The sequence below is a fragment of the Platalea leucorodia genome (genome assembly GCF_965183815.1).
Source record: "Platalea leucorodia genome assembly, chromosome: 1".
In the NCBI taxonomy this organism is placed as follows: Eukaryota; Metazoa; Chordata; class Aves; order Pelecaniformes; family Threskiornithidae; genus Platalea; species Platalea leucorodia.
In genome coordinates, this window is record NC_138823.1 from 152628010 (window position 1) to 152649088 (window position 21079).

Consider the following 21079-nt stretch of genomic DNA (forward strand, 5'->3'; position numbering starts at 1 on the left):
GAAGGGCAAAGGAGTCCAGGAAGGCTGGACGTTATTCAAGGAGGAAATCTCAAAGGCGCAGGAGCAGGCTGTCCCCATGTGCCGTAAGTCAAGCAGGCGGGGGAGAAGACCAGCCTGGCTGAACAGGGAGCTTTGGCTAGAACTCAAGAAAAAAAGGAGAGCCTACTGCCTTTGGAAGAAGGGGCAGGTGACTCAGGAGGACTACAAGGATGTTGTGAGGTTTTGCAGGGAGAAGATTAGAAAGGCGAAGGCCCAGCTAGAACTTAAACTGGCCACCACCGTTAAAGATAACAAAAAATGTTTCTACAAATATATCAGCGACAAAAGGAGGGCCAAGGAGAATCTCCCTCCTTTGTTGGATGCAGAGGGAAACTTTGTCACGAAGGACGAGGAGAAGGCTGAGGTACTTAATGCCTTCTTTGCTTCAGTCTTTAATAGTCAGACTGGTCATCCTTGAGGTTTTCAGGCCCCTGGGCTGGGAGACGGAGATAGGATGCAGAATGAAGCTCCAGTTCTCGAAGAGGTGGCAGTCACCGACCTGCTCCTCCACCTGAATGCTCACAAGTCTATGGGGCCAGACGGGATCCACCCGAGGATACTGAGGGAGCTGGCGGAGGAACTTGCCAAGCCACTCTCCATCATTTATCAGCAGTCCTGGTCAACTGGGGAGGTCCCAGATGACTGGAAGTCAGCAAATGTGACACCCATCTACAAGAAGTGACAGGAGGAGGACCTGGGGAACTACAGCCTGTCAGCCTGACCTCGGTGCCAGGGAAGGTCATGGAGCAGATCATCTTGAGTGCCATTATGCAGCAAGTGCGGGACAACCAAGGGATCTTTATCAATGATCTGGATGAGGGGATCGAGTGCACCCTCAGTAAGCTTGCAGACAACACCAAGTTGGGCGGGAGTGTTGATCTGCTGGAGGGTAGGAAGGCCCTAACAGAGGCGTCTGGACAGGCTGGATCAATGGGCCAAGGCCAACTGTATGAGGTTCAACCAGGCTCAGTGCCGGGTCCTGCACTTGGGTCACAACAACCCCATGCAGTGCTACAGGCTGGGGGAGGAGTGGCTGGAGAGCTGCCTGGCAGAAAAGGACCTGGGGGTGTTGGTCAACAGCTGCCTGAACGTGAGCCAGCAGTGTGCCCAGGTGGCCAAGAAGGCCAATGGCATCCTGGCTTGGATCAAGAATAGTGGGGCCAGCAGGACCAGGGAGGTGACAGTGCCCCTGTACTCGGCACTGGTGAGGCTGCACCTCGGGTACTGTGTTCAGTTTTGGGCCCCTCACTGCAAGAAGGACATGGAGGTGCTGGAGCGTGGCCAGAGAAGGGCAATGAAGCTGGTGAAGGGTGTGGAGCACAAGTGTTATGAGGAGCAGCTGAGGGAGCTGGGGTTGTTTAGTCTGGAGAAGAGGAGGCTGAGGGGAGACCTTATTGCTCTCTACAACTACCTGAAAGGAGGCTGTAGCGAGGTGGGGGTCGCTCTCTTCTCCCTAGTAACAAGTGATAGGATGAGAGGAAACGGCCTCAAGCTGCGCCAGGGGAGGTTTAGGTTGGATATTAGGAAAAACTTCTTCACCAAAAGGGTGAAGTCAGGCATTGGAACAGGCTGCCCAGGGAAGTGGTTGAGTCCCCATTCCTGGAGGTATTTAAAAGACGGGCAGACGTGGTGCTCGAGGACATGGTTTAGTGGTGGACTTGGCAGTGATAGGTTAATGGTTGGACTCGATGATCTTAAGGGTCTTTTCCAACCTTAACGATTCTATGATTCTATGAACTTCTTGGTCTGTTCAAGAGGGAAGCCACCCCAAGGCAGTCAACAGAACAAACTTGTTCTGTCAATGAATTCCTTAGCAGTTTGTGGGTTATCAGTGCAGGTGACTGCAGTTTTCCTTGTCAGAGATGTAATAATATTTTTTTCTTAATTTCAGAAGTAATTTCAGGTCATGCCATTGCTCATAAGAAACTTCAGAGTGAAAGAAGATTTGCTTTCCTTTTTGAGCACCCCTTAGTCCTTGTCTGCAATTAAAAGGGTTTGAGTTTGTCATCCCCTAGTGCAGAGACAGATCTATTCACACGCAAGCACGTCACCAGTGTGACTGAGCCAGCTTCCGTTAACAGGATACACTATGAAATGTTTTATAGTATCAGATTAGCTCATTATTGAGCAGTTTTACAGATGCAATTTCTTCCTCCTGAGATCTTTTCTTTTACATAACTGTACTGGCAGACCTCCTCTATGCTTTTATATATATATATATTTATATATCAATGCTCTATAAATTTAGTTAAATCTTTTTCTGAGAAAATTATCCAGAAGATGATTGCAGCCTCACATAAGTAGATTGCTCCATAAAAAACATCAGTTCAATAGCACTCAGAAAAAGCAGAATCAACTGTTACAGGTTCCTCGGAAAGGAAAATGAGTCCAGAGAGAGGTCCACAAAAGTCCAAGTGGCACAGAAATCTTGGAAAGGGATTAATCTCTCTGAAAGAAGAACAAGGGGTCACCAAATCAGCAGAAGCCAAGTTCAAAAAATGAGAGAGGTTCATGAAGCAAGTGGTAACTCATGGGAATTCCTTTCCAACCGAAACCAAGACAAGTTTACACGGATTCCAAAGACTGCCCGAGCATGCAGATAAAAAGGAGAACTTTGAGCATCCCCATACAGACAACTCGCACCGTACTCAGGAAAGCCCCTGAGGCGACTCATCTAGAGAAGACTATTAAGAGAAATCATCACATCTGACCGATTTTCTGGGCAACCCATAGATCTGGCGCCTCTGAAGGCAGATTTAGCTAGGTCTGAACCAAACCAACTATTTGTTCTGTCAGACTGGCAGAAGATCTCCATTTCACTTCCTTCCTTCACTGGCTAACCAGGAGCACATAAAGCACAAGCAGCTACGGCTCAAGCTCAAAATACAGTAGACATCAGGTGCTGCAGATGAATTGGTGGTTTTCAGAATTTGTGATCTGCAGGCTGAACTGCTGCAAGCAGGCACCCATTGCTTCATGCATCCCAAAACAGACAAAACACATTGCCATCTGAAAAAGTCTGTAAAATCGGACTTTTAAGTTGCTCAGGAACTAAATCAAATGCACATCATGTGCCCAAACCCTTGATCAGCTTCTATGCCGTTTCATTTCAAAGTTTCATTTTAAAGAACAAGCGTGGAACATGCATCTATGGTTCCTTGATTGCCAGCAGGCCTGAATTAAGGCAATTTCCTCTCATTCTTACATTTCCTTCTGCTCCTGGAAAGAAGAAAGCACAGTTGTCTCCAACCTGGCTTCAACTTACTCTGGAATGCAACCATTAAAAAAAAAAAAAAAATCCCTTGATGAATAGGATGTAGCAATAATCTTATATATCTAACCCCTGATTACAGCTAAGAAATAACTGCATGTAAACATAGCCTAAGGAGAAGAGGGTTGGGTTTGTTGGTGAGGGTTTGGGGGTTTGTTTTTTAGGTCTGTTTTTGAAAAGCAGCTGAATGCTAAGGCAGAGATCAGTGCACTGGAAACAAAACAGCTGCTTTGAGCAAAAGAGGAACTCTCACCTCTGAGAGAAAGAATGCCCACATCTGCGCCCTACACCAAGGGGGAATTCTTTCAAGTGTGTCACTTACTGTATCTAAGATAGACAGGGTGGAAGTTCACGTTTAAAAACAAAACAAAACACACACAACCAAGAGAAGCCATTAAAAATGGATATTAAGTTGGCATATTTATGAACTACATAGAGTGTATGCCTTTGGGAGAGGTCAAAGTATCACAGATTGAAGGGGTTCAAATTCTGATATACTGTGGCCATAATAAATTTCTGAACAGACATCAACTGTTGGCTTTTTTGTTTGTTTGTTCTTTTGTTTGGTTCGGGGGTTTTTTGTTTGTGTATTTTCTTTCTATCATGAGCAGTCTTTTGAAGATAGACTTAAATATTCATATTTGTGTGTGGGAAAGCTTACTTGTAGTAAACACTGGAATAAGAGGTTAGAAACGCCACGTGATCACGATTTACAGAGAGATAGGCTTCATGACCAGTTATCAAGAGAAAAATAATGTATCGAGACAATTTAACAAACAGGTGTAGAGACTGAATAAATGCACAAAGTTCAAAGATTTTTCTTCTCTTTATTTAAACACAAATACATTTACAGCATGCAGGTAAGTTAAAACTATATGGCGTCTTCCCCAAACCAATTGTTTTAATGCATCTTAAGTGTACTGAAGTTAAATCATATTCCACAGGTAGACTTGTCCTCTCATGTCAAATTTAGAGTTACACACAGTAGTGAGTCAGCATTTAAGTTATGTAAATAATTTAGTTGTTCACCAGAAATAAATATTATTTCACCAAGTTCCTATCCTAAACCATCTTTTAAAAAATATGATCTAGAGGAACATAAAAATAAGAACCATTCAAAGACTGCAAGTTGAAACAGCAGTGTTGAACATTCCCTGTATAGACTGAATATTTTAATTTACAAAAAACAGTAATTGTCCTGTCTGGCTGACCTATGACAGCCAAACCAGAAAACAAAAAAGTTGTTTGTTTTTTGTTTTTTTCTTTTTCTTTTTTTTTCTCTTTTTTTTTTCCTCTTTTTTTTTACATTTTTAAGAGGCAGTTCTTGGTAAACTTCATAAAAGGTTTAAAATAAAAAAAAAGTTTAAATATAAAAAGGTGATGTACACTGAGCTACAGGCTAGTTACCGCTATTTTTTTTTAAAACACAGTAATTTTCAGCACCAAAACCCATGATAATTACCTACAGGAATGAAACCCCCATTCACAGGCATGAGAAAAAAAATCCTGCTTCATCTGAATGTACTTTAAAGAAAGTGGGGTTTTTTGTTTTTATGATTGCATATTAACAAATGAAGGTCTGAAAACCTGTAGTTAACATTGAGAAAGATAATGGACAGTGCTGTTTCCATCATGAGAAATTTTGTTCCAAATAGTTTGCTGTTCCTTTATTTTTCTTTTCTCAGTGTGCTGTCTTTAATCGTGCTCTAAAACAACTGAAAGTTTGGAGTGTTTGGCAGCCTTAATGAACAAAACAGTCTTAAAAGCTGAAAACTCCAGAATAGTGAGATTTCCGACTGATACACTCAACCTTTAAAAGTCAAACTCTTAAAAATTCAGACTACTGCAGATATAGAAAAAAGTGGTTTAAGGTCTAAAATCTGACTACATTCCATCCTAATATAAACATTTTGTCTATTTATAATATAAAAGTTGAAAGTGACTTCTGTCTGAACAGTCATAGAGTCTCTACTGTTTCCACAATAACTGATGAATACCCAGCAAAAAATTCCAGCCAGCACACAAAGTGGTACCAACCGGGCCTGGAAAGCTAACTGAACTCTTTCAGTATTATGAAGTTCCTTCCTTCTCAAAGACCTGGTAACTAATTTCTACCCACAAGGCAGCTGTTCTAAAAATTACAGTGGCTAAACCCTATGAATAAGTTAGGCAAATTACACTATAAAATTTTAAAACCCAGATTCAGCTCAGTGGGAGTATTAGAGCTCAAAAACAAACAAACAAAAAAAAAAACCATTTCATGTTGTTAGCCACTTTACAGGACTTTATTGCAAAGAGAAGAAAAATATTCAAGAACTACTACTTTGGACATTTGATATACCTACTTACAAATGGATTACAAATACAATTCAGAGTAACACTTTATTATTTTTTTAAACAGGTCTGGGATTTCCAGATACATCAGTTTTAAAAAGTTGTATCCTTTATTAGTGTATCTGAATTCATTGGCCAGTTGCTGAATTTTTTTAATTGAAAGTTAAAATTTTAGCCAAAATTTCCAGTACTGTGTATATAGTGGAATATCAAGTTAAATTTTAGATTGCGCTCATTTCACTATTATAAAATAGCAAAAGTGAACCGTCACAGATACAGACAAATGGATAGACAGGCTCATCAGAATGAAGCAGAATGTTTTCACTCCACCAGGCTGTACTGTGTGTAGAATCAAGAACAGGACAGATGGGATAATCCATTGCCAAAGTCTCCTTTGTAAACTTAGGTTTACTCTTATTACTGTACAATATTTAATTGTAAATTACCCGATAAATGGGCATTTAATCAGATAACAGTTAAAACAGCCTTGTTCATATTGAACTCTAGTTCTGTGGTGTAGCTATCGCAGTGCCTTATGGCAGTTGTCGTAAGCACACTTCAGTATTCTTACACTGTACAAATAAATTTAGTTCCAATGCTTTTTGTAGCATTCCAAAAGAAAACTGTAATGTAGAGTGCCATTCTAATTCAGTGGGACACGTAGTGTTATGTGAAGTGATAAAAATGAAAGTATACTGAAACACTGTTGCACATTCCCTAAGACAATAAGATGTACACAAATTAAGCTAGAAAATTTGAACTAAGATTTTCTCAACGTACATTCAGCTTGGCACAGTGCAGACTAAATTTAAGACATGAAAGACAAACTGTGTAATGAGCAGAGCTACACTTTAAGTAACATGTCATTTTTCAAGACGCCAAAATTGCACTCTAGGGGTTTGGTTTTTTTTGGGAATCAGTTAGCAGAATTTGTAGAAGGGGGAAGAGCTGTACAGGCCAGGTATAATTTATACATTATCGAAAAATAATCCTACAGTCCCCAAAGGGAGAGATTATTGTCATGGAATGACTCCCTCTACACGATATCCAATCCTCCTCACGCTGCATTTACTTTTCAGCAACTGTAAATGAGAAAAATAACAGAGTTAAGTGCTTGTACCTCACAAGCCAAAAAAGCCAAGTTATTTACATTTACAGTAGACCGTATTCACTATTTACGGAGCCTTTAAGAGCCCAATTCTTAGACCACTCAGATAAGCGCTAATAAAACATCTGCTTTAGAATAAGAAATTACACAACGCAAAGCATTTAAGCAATGCTGTCTGTTACCAACAAATTTACAGCACGAGAAACTGACTGGGCATCCAATCTTGATTGCCTTAATGGAGTAAACATTACGAACACAAACCAATTATAACCCAGCTCCGTTTCCCATGACTGTTGCTACTTTTCCAGGTCAGTGAGAACTGTCTGGATACCACCTACCAGCTGCTGCAAAGTTTTGACTTTGCTATTTTTGGAAGATGAAATGGGAATGAAGAGATCATTTGGCATTGATCATCCTAAAAAAGTTTGATTTGCATAAAGAAATAACAATTTACTGCCTCTGTATTTCTTTAATGTTTCCAGAATAATTTGTTAAATGGTGGTCTCCAAATGTAAAACAGTACATCATGTTCCCAAGTTCCCACTGTACCAGAAGTTATTCTCTAACCATAAGTTCAGATGCTTAGTATCTGTATTAATGCTCAAAAAAAGTATAACAGACATGACTACAGAGAAAAATCATACTGGCTACCTGAGTATTCACAAGCTCAGAACAAATTTATATTTAATAGTAAAATAAAATTCAAGAAAGTTTTGTTCCTTTACTTCTGTAAGGGACAGGTTCTTCTAAAAACAAGATAGGAAAGTTGGAATAAATTATGACCACTCTCCTGCCTTTAAGTGCTAAACTGTGTTTGGTTCTACAGCAATGGGTAACATGCTGACATTGGAAGTATTCTATGAAAGCTTTACAACTGCTTAAGGGATTCTGCAAGCAAATTATGTGGGAGTTTTTTGGGTTTTTGTTTTTTTTTTTTTTTTTTTTTTAAAGGGTTCTAGCCAGTAGTTAGCAATTTTCCACTCCTTCATGGTTTATCTACAAATAGTCCAAAAGTCAAAGTGCTAAGCCTTCTATTTAAATTCCCTAGGACCAACAGTGAAAGCAAAATGCAAGCTCAAAATTTAGTTATTTATTGCTGATTATATCAACTATCATAAGTACTCTTAAAGAAGTATGAGACTAAATAGGCTCTCTTCAGTTTGAATTCTAGGCAACATCAAGCATGTGCAAACTCATGCTAGAGTAGGCATCTAAAATAAATTGGGTCAATCATGCCTTCGAATGTCTCTACGTTGGACAGCTGAGATAGCTACTTGGCCTAAAAGGCAATCTATCTGAAGATTAATTTCACCATATCAACATAATCAAGAATCCATGAATTGCCAGCTCCTTGGTCATTCAAGGTAAATGTTATTCAAGGTTAAAGCACGTATCACTTCAATCTCTTACTCACTAAGAGACACTACTGAACATAACCAGGTACCCTAACTAGTACCACAGTCTGATTTTCTCTAAATTGGAGAGAAAGCTTTGAGAAGTCAGTCAGCTAATAAAAAGAAACAAATGGAAACAAGATTAATGTAAGCTGGTCCAGAGCCCTTCAAAAGAGAAGCACCCAGAATTCAAGCACCACACCATCATTTTAAGAGTATTTTCAAACTGAATATGCAGATAACCTTAACTAAGGGAATGCCTAGAGGACATTTATATGAACACTCAGAAGTGAAGATGATGACAGAGAATGCAGTAAAGCATTACTGTTAGGTGACCAACAGACCAACTATAACACAGACATTAATTAAAAAGAGATGTGATTCTGTAAGTACCAGGCTATGTATAATTACTTAGGAGATTAGAGACCTTTTCAAATAAGTGCACATATTAGTTTCAATTACTGTAACTGTATTTTAACTAGACTAATATGAAGACATGAATTTTTCTGTTAAATACTTTCAAATTACTTACTACAATTGCACACTGCTTCATGTGTAAGAACAGCATATATACAACATGTAAGAATAGGGTCATTTTAATTTCATCGCTGAATGTTTTCTGAGGAAAGCCATATTTAAAAAGATACTAGCAAGCCAAAAGAACTTAAACTGTCCACTCCTTTCACAAACAGTAGCTATTGGCTGTGACTGGCAACTATCTCCAATTGACTGTTTTCACATTTTGTTCTACTCCAGCAGAACAACTCCAGAACTACCATTTTACAACAAACACCAGTTTTATAACCAAAGCAGTGGCAGCATTGGTCAGATGTACATGGATACTGTTCCTCTAACTATTAGCTTCTTTTTTACAGAATTTTATCTCGTTATTCGAGTTATTTTATGCCACGGAATGAATGGTAATAAAACTCGTGTGAAGTAGTTTAATTACACATTTAAAAATCCTACAAGACAAACTTACACTTTGTCTTGCCGTCCTCCACCTCCACGCAGTGCAACTGGCTGGCTGTTTTGAGTGAACGCGCCTCCACCACGAATTGCACTTGGATGAGTTGGAGAAGCTGCTGGATGCTGGCCAGGACGGATAGGCTTAGCTGCATGAAAAGAAACATGACTTAGATATATACATCACAATTTTACCTTTGATTATTCAAATTTACAAATGTTTTATTATACAGTATCCCAAACGTAATAATCAAAATTGAATGCACTCTGAATAAGAAAACAACTTTAGGAGATGGTATTCTGAGAACCTAACAGATTAGTATCAACTATAACAAGCCCTGAAAAATAGACAAGGTTTTGCTTTTATTGTACCTATTAGAATTAAAGCTAGCAAAACTTTTAATAATGATTATCTTCACATGTATTATCTGCCCTACCTAATGTATTTCCCTTTAAGAGTCCTATTTTTTGGCAATAAAAAAAATAAAGACGCATTGCTAGAGAAAGTTTCACATGGGTTATGTTCCTGTAAGGAATCATTATACCCTGCTGTATTTCCCACATCTACGTGATTGATAGGCCACTAGTTACCCTGCTCTGCAAGTGGCTCTGCGTACCAATTATTCCACACTGCTTCATCAACTTCTTACCACCATATAAAAAGAAAACTTGCTCTATTACTGAATTCAAAACCAATAGTTTTGACAGGTAATTCACAAGCTGCATACACTTTGATAAACAAACTGTATTTTCAATCAGTTTTGCACTAGCTTTTAGCAGGACATGCACAACAGTATGACTTTACAAAGTTCTGTAACATCAGACACATTTAAAGTTTCAGCAGGTAAGAGTGGATATAAAGTACCTACGGGTAGCAACTACATCAGAGAAACACGTCTCAATTTCTGCCTTATAGGAAGCTGATCTCCAGTAAGACATGCCTAGTTCAACTAGACATTTAAGTACAGGAGGCTTTATACTTGTGGTAAGCTCACTAGAGAATTGTATTCTTCTTGAAGATCACTTGAGAGAAAGGTAAGACAGGGAAGCCACTTGAAACGATCAAGGAAAAAAGTTATAACTTTATTCTGCAACACCTCTTTGCAGACCTACAGAACATAAGCAAAGTTTAACTGCAATGCTCATTTCCGTTGCATGAGCATTTAAGAGAAGTGTATTGATTACTGAAGTCCTCACACAGGACGACAAAAAGGCTGGAACACACAGTTACTTCTACAACAATAATGCAATAGGCACAGTTAAGTCCTCCACAGGTCACACACCCTCTTGGCCCTCAGCACTTTACAGCATAACAGCAGGGGGAGGACCAAGGGAATATGACTGCCTTCCCACCACACAGTAAGGAACACTACTAGCTACTACAGATTTCTGTTTTTTCCATTCTTTTTCCCTAGGGAGGGCTATGGAGTACTGTATGTTTTGGAACAAAGAACTGAAAAGGCAATTAGGGATGTTAGTTGTGGGTTTCTCTCTGTGCCTCACCCACAAGATCAAGAGACAGCAAGACAATTTTGTTGTTGTTGTTGGGTTAATCTCTCTCCTTACTTTGGAATACCTGCTTAGTCTTAGAAATTCTTACGGAATCATGTTCAAGACCTAAGACTCACATTCAGTGTATTGTTTTGTTCTGGGAAGGCCTTTCCCAGCAAATACAAAAATCCAGCTACCAGGAAGAGACCCATTTAAAATAAACAAATAAAAAACCCCCCAACCAACCATACACCACCACCCACACACACTTACAGTCTATTAACCAAAATATAATTCATGGTAGAAAATACACCATGTTCGCACATACAGCTCCAACTAGGGTTGAAAGATTCATACATGCACAAAGATCAAAAAAATCAGGAGACAGATGAAGCTTTTCGGGGCAAGGGATTCTTTACTAACCGATTTGCGCAGAATGTCCTCTTCTGGCCATATTCTTGGATCTTACAGCTTCCTTTATACGATCTACTTCTTGCTGATACCGTTTGCGATCACGAGAAGCATTCTCTTTGGCTTCCTTCAATGCAGACTCCAAAGCTTTAACTCTTTCAGCTGTAGCTCTAAGTCGCTTCTCCAGTTTAGGAAGTTCACAGCGAAGATCTGCATTATCACGTACCAGCTACAAAAACAGAATCAATTATTTTCTTTATCTCTCTTCATGGGGAGAGCCAATCAAACACCCTCCCGCCCCTAAACAGGCAAAGCAGTAGGGCTGCTATATTATCTTTGCTTAAGCTTTTAGTAAATCTGATAGTTCATCAGTAAAATTGTCATTTGAAAACCAGTTACTGTGGAAGACCATGCTACCCAACATAGCCACTTACAGTCCACATTCTTTTTCAGTCAGAAAGAGACAGGCAACCATTCCCCAGACTGATATACTAACTCTAAACACTAACTTGGATGTTCTTCAGTTTAAATGCAGCTATTTTGTTACATACCCACATGCACTTAAAATAGCTATTAATTTACTTTATAAAACAATAGACTAAAGTTTTCCTACATCAAGACACACACTAAAGATGTAGAAGTATTTAATTACAAAACAGTTACTTTATGACCAATATGCATTCAGTCGCTTCTATAATAATGCACCTTAAGTAGTGTCGTTTTGATTAAAACTTGAAATTAAGCCTCATAGTACCTGTTTGTGAACCTTTGTAAGCTGTTCAAGATTATTCTCAAGGAAGGAAATCTTCTGTTTTTGTGCAGCACTGCCTCCTGTATCATCCGAGTCAATCTCAGCACTCTGCAGTAGTAAAGGCACGGGGAGGGAGAGAGGAGGCTGAGTAGAAATCTGAACTTGCATATTAAGATCAAGCCAAAAGAATTACATCACATAAAGATTAATTCCTAATTTAGTTCTAAACTGAAATTTATGTAGCATTCGCAGAAACACCAAATTTCACTACAGCACCACGTTACCTTTTTCACTCTAGTAGCCAGATCTTGAACAAACAGCTTCCGAAGATTGTGAAGAGTCTGAAGTTCTTTTGCCTACAGTTAAGGACAAGGAATTAAAAACTAAAAAAAAAAAAAATAAAAATTTACAAAAATAACTCTGAAGGGGGGACAAAAAAAAAGCATGCATTGACATTTGCTTTGGAACATATTCTGACTGTCTTACCACAGTCTCTTCCAAACCCTTTAAATCTTGCCTTGCTTGTTCCCGTCTGTCCTGCATAACCCTAGAAGAGAATAAATTCATCCTGAAACATCTGAGCAAAATTGGAAATTTTAACGTTTTAAGAGACTAGCATGATAAACACTATAGGTAGAAATGAAAAACGTTTTTCAGTTGAAGTCCTCAGTTAAGGATGTAATCAACAGATGACAGCACAATTAGAAATTCATATGGGGTGGGGTGGGAGTGGGGGAATTGCAGGAGGAAAAGAGGAAAGTACTTTTAATATTGAAGGAATACAAACAAGTACATTCAGATGCATAAATTATATGCTTCTAGAATGGAATCATAGAATCATTTAGGTTGGAAAAGACCTTTAAGATCATCAAGTCCAACCGTTAACCTAGCACTGCCAAGTCCACCACTAAACCATGTCCCTAAAGAAAGACTCTAAGTCAGGTTCAGGATGAATACTTGGGGAGATCTTATCCTACAAATGTTCTTAGCTCTGACCAGCTGAGATGACAAGTATCACATGACAGATTAAGGAGTTTTTCTTTGTTTTGTTCTACCACTTCACCCCCAACACATTTGCCAAAGCTAGCATCATAAACAACAATCTCCGTTTACAGGAATATAACCTACTAATTATCACTTTACAGAGCTTCTGTCTTCCTATTTAACGTGAAAGCATTTACTGTACTGCTAATGTTCTCTCTCAGAATTATAAGGCAGTGCAATTACTAAGATGACAGGATATAAAAAAGAAATTTTGACTTTTCTTTTTATGACTCGAGGTTGGAATAGGAAGGCCAGGGACTGCATGAAAATGAAGTGTTCCTATTAAGTAGCCAAAAAGTTTCTTTTTGTCTTGAAATCTTCTTCTCACTCAGCCAGTTCCACCACTAGTTCACAGCTAAATGATTAAACATTTGAGGTAATAAAATATTCTAAAGAATCTCTCAGCATCCTGCCCATTTTCCAGACCTCACTGGAAAAGTAGTTCCAGGCATCTCATACAATACTAAGTCAAAAAAAAAAAAAAAAGTGAATAATCTGCATTTTTTCTGGCCTGTCATTTGCCATGCACGTTTATGACATACAATGGAAAACAAGTGGATTCAAAAAGGCTGGGGGAGGACACAGAATACAAAACTAATTTTTAACATTTCTTTGCAAGTCTTTTGAAGAGGAAAGTTTTAATATAGCAAGTGCCTTTAAGGGATCAATGCTATATATAGTTTAGCCTGCAAACTGAAATAAGAAGCAATAATGTGATACGTATATCAAATCTTACGAGACAAGAAAACCTATTGTAACTAAGGTAACTTTTGTAATCATTGTAAAAAATAAATAAATCAGAATAAGATGGATTCACAAGACCAGAGCACTGTTAAAATTTTAGTCAGTTAAACCAACATTGTATTTCACAGTAAGGCTAAAAGAAAAGAAAAGAAAAGTAAGTGTTGCTTGTTGGTTACCAGTACAGACCAATCAAGTCCCTTGGATTGTTTCAAATTCTATGATAAAAACCTGAAAGCCACTGTGCGTTCTTAAACATGGCCAAAAAGCATGCACTTTTTCAAAAGTTTTAAGTATAATGCAGTCTTAACTTCTGTAAAGATAAATTCATATGTCAGAAAGGGATTGCTACCGATATTCTAGAAATATTTCCAGGAGATTATGGTCAGATTTCTAGAAGTTGAGAACTGTTTTCCAGCTTGATCCTTGGATACTTACCTGCAAGCAGAATTGAATTCTAATTTTTGCATTAACTTTTCAGTCTCTAATTCACTAATACACTGTATTTAGTTACTCAATGAAGTATGTAACTGTTTAACCTCAAGAATAAGCCAGTTAGAACCACCTAAGTAGTTAAATCACACAAGAACCACAAAAAAAAAGGGTAAGGGAACACTAGCACCAAAATAGAGTAAGGGAACTGTTACAAGCCTCTTCCAGTCTTGGAGCATGCAATACTTAGTTGAAAATTGAAAAGTTAAGTACTCCCACCTACAGCATATTAACAAAGAAAAAGTTGTGGCCTTTGTACCTTTCATCATTTTACTTCCAATTTTAAATATTAAGGCAGTGCAAAGGTTTTAAAAAAAGTTAAGTTCAGGAAGGCTCTGGAGCCTCTCTCTTTAGTAAGCATATCATACAGCGAGAGCCACTTCATCATACTAGGTCACTAGATTTTAAAATATAAGTGTTCCCACACATATTTGTTTTATGCGCGATTATCACTTACGTAAGTTCATGCAGTTTTCTGCTTTTTTCTTGATCAGTCGCTTTCAACTTCTCATGCTCAACTCTAAGACGTTCCTGTTCAAGCATCATCTTCTGGTTTTGGCTGAACACAGAAAGTAAATATTACATCAACTGAACCTGTCAGACACGATATTCAGTAAAGCAACACAAGTTAGAAAGACACTGCTTGAGGAAACCCTTGCCACTTCCTTCCCACCATACTGTGCTTCTGTACTCACACAGTCCAGAGACATTTGGCACTAACAAAATGATGACAGTTACTTACTCTTGAAGTTCAGTGATAAGTTTCTCCTTTGCATCAACTTCATCTCTTAGGCTACTGATTTGTTTCTGATGCGTCTCACGATGACTCTGAATTTGCTGTTCCACAGCTTGCTATTAGAAAAAACAGTATGTATTATATGCTTTAAGAAGTTGCCATACTTCACTTTGTTTTTTTTTAAAAACAATGAAATTAACTTACCTTGACTTCATTTGCAGTTTGAACCTTATTTAAGTGCTCTTTCTCCATCTCATGGACTTTTTCTAGCAGGGATAGAGGAGAGAAAAGAAAACAAATTTCAGCTAGGTAACTAAGCAGTCACAGGGAAGATGGTGTTAATTACCCCTTCCCTCCCCAACACCTTAAAATTTGGAAAAAGTCCCCTCTCACCACAAAGGTCAATTAAATCAGTAACATCTTTAATTTGATCCTATCCATAGCAGTTCTTTCAAACAGCAAACATGCCTTCCCATTGACTAGTTCTACATGTTCAGTAGCAAAAAGCCATTCTATAGCTCTGCCATTCAATCTAAATAGAACAGAACAATTTCCTATTTATCACTATATACTTAAAATGCTGATGGTGGTGGTGGGTGGGGTGTAGGGAGGCAATTCCTACCCTGTGCTCGGAGTTGAACTAATTCTTCATTAAGGGAATCCACAGACTCTTCCAGTTGCCTTTTTTTCTGTTCCACATTCTGAAGATATTCAGTCAATGACTTGATCTTGGCTTCATGCTTGTAGAATGGAAAGATTCATTTACTTTGGAACTAGGTATCGTGTAATTACATTTGCATAAACAGTTTATACTTATTTTTAAACAAGTAACCTGATCTCAAAACAAAAATGGTGCCAACTAAAATCTAAGAAGAATATGACTACTCAAGTAGATATGTAATGTAGCCTGTAAGACAATGTCTTTTATTCTGGACTGGAATGAAATACATTTTTGACTGGGAGAAGAGATGTTTTGAATGTTAAATACTATCAGAGGCAAGAGAGTCTCACTGTATTTAGAAGACTGCACTGAAATATACATCTCCTGATTTAAAAAAAGATGACCATCTGTATGTAGAAAAATTAAATTGCATATGTAGATGACAATTTTCAGAGTTTTAGAAAAGATCAGTAATATGACTTAACAATCACATTAAAATGGTCTTTCTCACATTATAAGTAAATTTAACCTGCTGTGCAAGCCTACCGTAATCTTACTGTGCTATTGCTACCTCTCCCACTTCCAACTTGCTGCATTAGTAGGCAGAGTGCTCACTAGCCACTGCTTCTGTAAGACTTGTATTTGTAAAGGATCCTGCGATGGAGAAGATACGGACCCTAATATTTAACACAAATGCTACAAAAGCATTATCAGGCTACAGACATATTGCAGAAATTCTTATATCCTGTCACACAATTACTCAGAAGCATCCAAAGTGAAAAGAGTACTGAGGATTCAGCTGAGTCTTGTGGCTGTTTGATCACAGTGTACTTGGCTAGGTGTCACTAAGAAATTGCAACTTTTTTTGCAAGGTTAAGGAATTCAAAAGAACACTGAAGTACAGTGTAAAGAAACATTTACCTGTGAGATACGGAGCTGGCAGGCAGCCAACTCCTTTTCATTTTCTTCCATTTTCTTATTGCTTTCTGCTTGTGTACCTTCTAACTGTTTGCAACGTTTCACCATTGTTTTTACTTCTGATTTCATTTTGCTAATGTACAGTCTCGCAACTGTGAACTCTTCATCTATCATGCCAGTTCCCTCAGGCTGCTGAAAAGTGTGGAATGACACATTTAGAAAGCTCAGATAACGAAACAGAATTAAAGATGAGCTGGAGCAACTTAGTGCCCAGTACACATCCCCCACCTCGACTGATAATCAGAGCATTTTCACACCAAAATGTAACTTTTACGTTTTCTGATTGATTATTTAGAAGTTTGCACAAAGGTAATGAGTCACTTGAAGAGGGAAATACAGTTCACATAGACCTGTCGGAGTGGGTCCAGAGGAGGGCCACAAAAATGATCGGAGGGATGGAACACCTCTCTTACAAGGAAAGGCTGAAAGAGCTGGGGTTGTTCAGCCTGGAGAAGAGAAGGCTGCAGGGAGACCTTATTGCAGCCTTTCAGTACTTAAAGGGGACTTATAAGAAAGATGGGGACAGACTTTTTAGCAGGGCCAGCAGCGGTAAGACAAGGGGTAGTGGTTTTAAACTAAAAGAGGGTAGATTCAGACTGGATATAAGGAAGAAATTTTTTACAATGAGGGTAGTGAAACACTGGAACAGGTTGCCCAGAGAGATGGTAGATACCCCATCCTTGGAAACATGCAAGGCCAGGCTGGATGGGGCTCTGAGCGACCTGATCTAGTTGTAGATGTCCCTGCCAACCGCAGGGGGTGTGGACTAGATGACCTTTAAAGGTCCCTTCCATCCCAAAGCATTCTATGATTCTATAGATTTCTAACACTGCTTACATTCTTATCCTACAGTGATCTTCTAGATTTATCTTTTATTTTAGTTCCTCATTCCATTTTTAATAAGTAACATCTTGATTACCACTGTAGGTCAGCATTAGATTTCCAAGATGATGTTGATTATGACCATGTCATAAGGCAGTTTAACAGTATGAATGAAACAAAAAAAAGTCATACCTGCTCTTCCTTGTCTATGATTTGCATAATCAAATTCTATTTAGGACCTGATAAGTCAGAGCATAAGCAGGGGATAAGCTTATGCCCAAATTATTAATATACATGAGGCTTCCTATGGTGGTTATTTTTACCGTACTAAGAAAACTGACCCCACCTATCCACAATGTATGTGCATGATACATGGCATTAAAAATTGCACTGACCAATTCTTACCTTGACATCATTATTTCCTACCGCAATTCCTATCTCCGCAAGATCTTTTAGTAAGGAGGCCATCATCTCCGTCGCTCGTTTCTTCTGATGGTTGGTCATTTCTTTAAGTTTCTGAAGCTCTGCATCTATACTGGCTAGAGTGACCTATAGTAAAAGAAGTTACACTTTAATAAACAAAACACACTCTTGTTTTTAGAACTAGTTTCATCTTATTTATTTAAATGCAGCAACATGTGGTTGCCTACTGAAATGTCCCATCAACCTCTATGAATACACCATATAGTAAAAATTTAGAAGTCCTAGAGTGATGGTATTTCTTCTCAAAGAAATGTAAAGTACTGGGGACAGAGGCCCTCAGCTCACAAAGTATAATCTTACAGCTCTGGAGCAAAATTCATGTCAACATTGTTAAACAGCAGTCAGAGTTATATATGGTTAAATATTGCAGAGGATTGCATTTATAGGAAAAAGGCACATGGACAACAAGTCAAACACTTTTCACCGTATTTTGGTAAAGGAAAATAATTTCATCTCTACCTGCAGAGCTCTTAACTCTTTCCTACTTGTAAATCAAAAAAATGGCACCCCGTTCTGAGAGTTCATAAGCACTACACTTATAGAGCAGTTTTTCAGCAGGAAAGTTTCAGCCAGTGATGCCAAAGGATGCTTACCGCATAGGTTAGCTGTGACAGACTGAGAACACTGAAATGTCTTAATTTTTCTACATCTCGGAACAGTTGTTGCTTTCTCATGGATTGAGTTATTCATGACACTCCATGGACGTTAGATATATCTAGAATCACTTGATTATCTATAAACTAATTAAACACAACAACAAAGCAAACAAAACCAACCAAAAAAACCAAACCACACACTTCAGAATCATACACACATACAGCTAGCCTATTCCACCAAATTTTAAATGCTGCTCATAATAGGAAGACCAGAGATTATCTGACTTTCAGCCGACCTTAAAGTGATGTAAGTTACCAATAAAGATTACTCAGCTCAGAATACTTAGAAGTTTAAAGAGAGGTTTCATGATCTTGCGAACATCAATTTTAATGCCAGTGTTCTATCTAGGCAAATCTTACTAACTGAAAATTGAAAGCCACATTCACTAGAAGACCCAGACACACTCAATTTTCATCTCCAAGAACAGAGAAGAATGAGACTTGCACCATCGCGTATTCTGTCTGCAATGCCAGTAGACAAGCTGATTCTTTTCAGCACTCAGAATTTTAGGATAGCAGGTAGAGTATAAGCTGTTTAAAACTGATTGAAGTCTGCCAAATAATTGGCTACCAAAACTGTCAGTCAATTCAGAAACTACGCAGGTATGTGAGGAGGCATATAGTATTCATCCTGTGGGACTGATGCTGCATCTGTATTTTAACCAGGGTGACCTTTTGGAATATGTCCTCAGTGTTCAGGACTACTTTCAGAAAGTAAAATCAACTGCCTATTTTTGAAGGCATCAAGATAAGTTATATTTTACATGCCATAAGTAGAGCATGCAAATACACATTCCTTTCAAGAAAAGCTGTAGCATGCTCACTGCAATTTCAAGATTGGAAGGAGCCGATTCTTAAGTGAGGATAACCCCAACTGCACCAGAAAGACAAACAAAACTGAGTCAGATCACCAGCATGTAATGAAAGTGTTAACTTCTGATATCTAGGATTTCTCTGAATATTCTTCAGGCAGTAAAATGCCATAGGTACTAAAAAGATGAGACCTATCAAGGTCAATATTCACTGTGCATTTTTCTGAGCTTACTGGTTTTAGAAAAATCATCCTTTGCTAAAACTAAAAGAGTTTCAGACTTAAGCTCCCATTTTCCCTTGTGAAAAACCTTTAAATGACTTCAAGCAAGAAATACAGGTAAGGCAAGAAAAGTTACACTGAAGACTGTCAGTAACATCTTATCCCAATATCGTACCGATTTTTGATTGAGTTCATCACTAAGCAGTTCATATTCCTTTGCCTTATCTTCTACTTCCTGAGACTTCTGGTCATAATTGACAGCTAATTCTTCAAGGGCTTGTAGCACCTCTTTCACTTCCTCTTTAGACGCATCGTTTTCAGCCTGAAGGCGATTCAGCTCTGCTTGCAGGTTGTCTTGGTCCCGTCTGGTCGATGCTAGAAGCTGCAACATTGATAGAGATTGACTTAAAATTACAACAACAAATAATGATCAAGAAAATTCCATGTATAAGTTGAATCTTACTAAAGCTTTTAGCTATTACAATATCATATCTACATTTTTAGTGTCTATCATCATGCAACAAGGAGGCCAAGGACAGGTACAGTGAGAGCATAACGAACAATTAAATTTATCATCTACATGCATAGTTCTTTAGCTTTTAAAGTATTTTCTATAAATACATTGCCTATAAATACATGAAAATACGATGTTGCTATAAATACATTAGCAACAAAAGGAGGGCTAAGGAGAATCTCCATCCTTTATTGGATGTGGGCAGGAAACATAGTGACAAAGCATGAGGAAAAGGCTGAGGTACTTAATGCCTTCTTTGCCTCAGTCTTTAATGGCAAAACTGGTTGTTCTCGGGGTACCCAGCCCCCTGAGCTGGAAGACAGGGACAGGGACCAGAATGAAGCCCCCATAATCCAAGGGGAAATGGTTAGCAACCTGCTACACCACATAGACACACACAAGCCTCTGGGACTAGATGGGATCCACCCAAGGGTACTGAGGAAGGTGGCAGAAGTGCTTGCCAAGCCACTTCCCATCACCTATCAGCAGTCCTGGCTAACCGCAGGGGTCCCAGTCAACTGGAGGTTAGCAAACGTGATGCCCATCTACAAGAAGTGACAGAAGGAGGATCCAGGGAACTACAGGCCTATCAGCCTGACCTCGGTGCCAGGAAAGGTCATGGAGCAGATCATCTTGAGTGCCAACACACAGCACGTACGGGACAACCATGGGATCAACCCCAGTCAGCATGGGTTTATGAAAGGCAGGTCCTGCTTGACTAACCTGATCTCCTTCTATGACAAGGTGACCCGCTCAGTGGATGAGGGAAAGGCTGTGGATGTCGTCTACCTGGACTTTAGTAAGGCCTTTGACACCATTTCCCACAGCATTCTCCTGGAGAAACTGGCTGCTCATGGCTTGAGTGAGTGCACTCTCTGCTGGGTTAAAAACTGGCTGGATGGCCGGGCCCAAAGAGTTGTGGTGAATGGAGTCAAATGCAGTTGGCGGCCAGTCACAAGTGGTGTTCCCCAGGGCTCAGTACTGAGGCCAGTTCTGTTGAATATCTTTATCAATGATCTGGACGAGGGCATCGAGTGCACCCTCAGTAAGTTTGCAGACGACACCAAGTTGGGTGGGAGTGTTGATCTGCTGGAGGGTAGGAAGGCCCTAACAGAGGCGTCTGGACAGGCTGGATCAATGGGCCGAGGCCAACT

The 21079-nt window shown here is 38.9% G+C and overlaps 1 protein-coding gene across 3 annotated transcripts in view; it reads right to left on the reverse strand.

The window, feature by feature from the left end:
• Positions 1 to 4137: 4137 nt before the first annotated feature.
• KIF5B (kinesin family member 5B) overlaps positions 4138 to 21079 on the reverse strand; it is a 39493-nt gene continuing 22551 nt past the window's right edge. The window contains exons 14-26 of one of the 3 annotated variants that reach the window (XM_082319278.1): positions 19587 to 19793; positions 17645 to 17788; positions 16361 to 16546; positions 15401 to 15518; positions 14983 to 15044; positions 14785 to 14894; positions 14500 to 14601; positions 12252 to 12312; positions 12050 to 12121; positions 11769 to 11873; positions 11027 to 11243; positions 9129 to 9261; positions 4138 to 6726 (exon numbers count right to left, since the gene is read on the reverse strand). In XM_082319278.1, coding sequence (XP_082175404.1) covers positions 6720 to 6726; positions 9129 to 9261; positions 11027 to 11243; positions 11769 to 11873; positions 12050 to 12121; positions 12252 to 12312; positions 14500 to 14601; positions 14785 to 14894; positions 14983 to 15044; positions 15401 to 15518; positions 16361 to 16546; positions 17645 to 17788; positions 19587 to 19793 — 1524 coding nt within the window. In that variant the 3' untranslated portion in view covers positions 4138 to 6719. Of the gene's footprint in view, positions 6727 to 9128; positions 9262 to 11026; positions 11244 to 11768; positions 11874 to 12049; positions 12122 to 12251; positions 12313 to 14499; positions 14602 to 14784; positions 14895 to 14982; positions 15045 to 15400; positions 15519 to 16360; positions 16550 to 17644; positions 17789 to 19586; positions 19794 to 21079 lie in introns of all 3 variants that reach the window. The other 2 variants (XM_082319279.1, XM_082319277.1) reach the window with 2 other exon arrangements.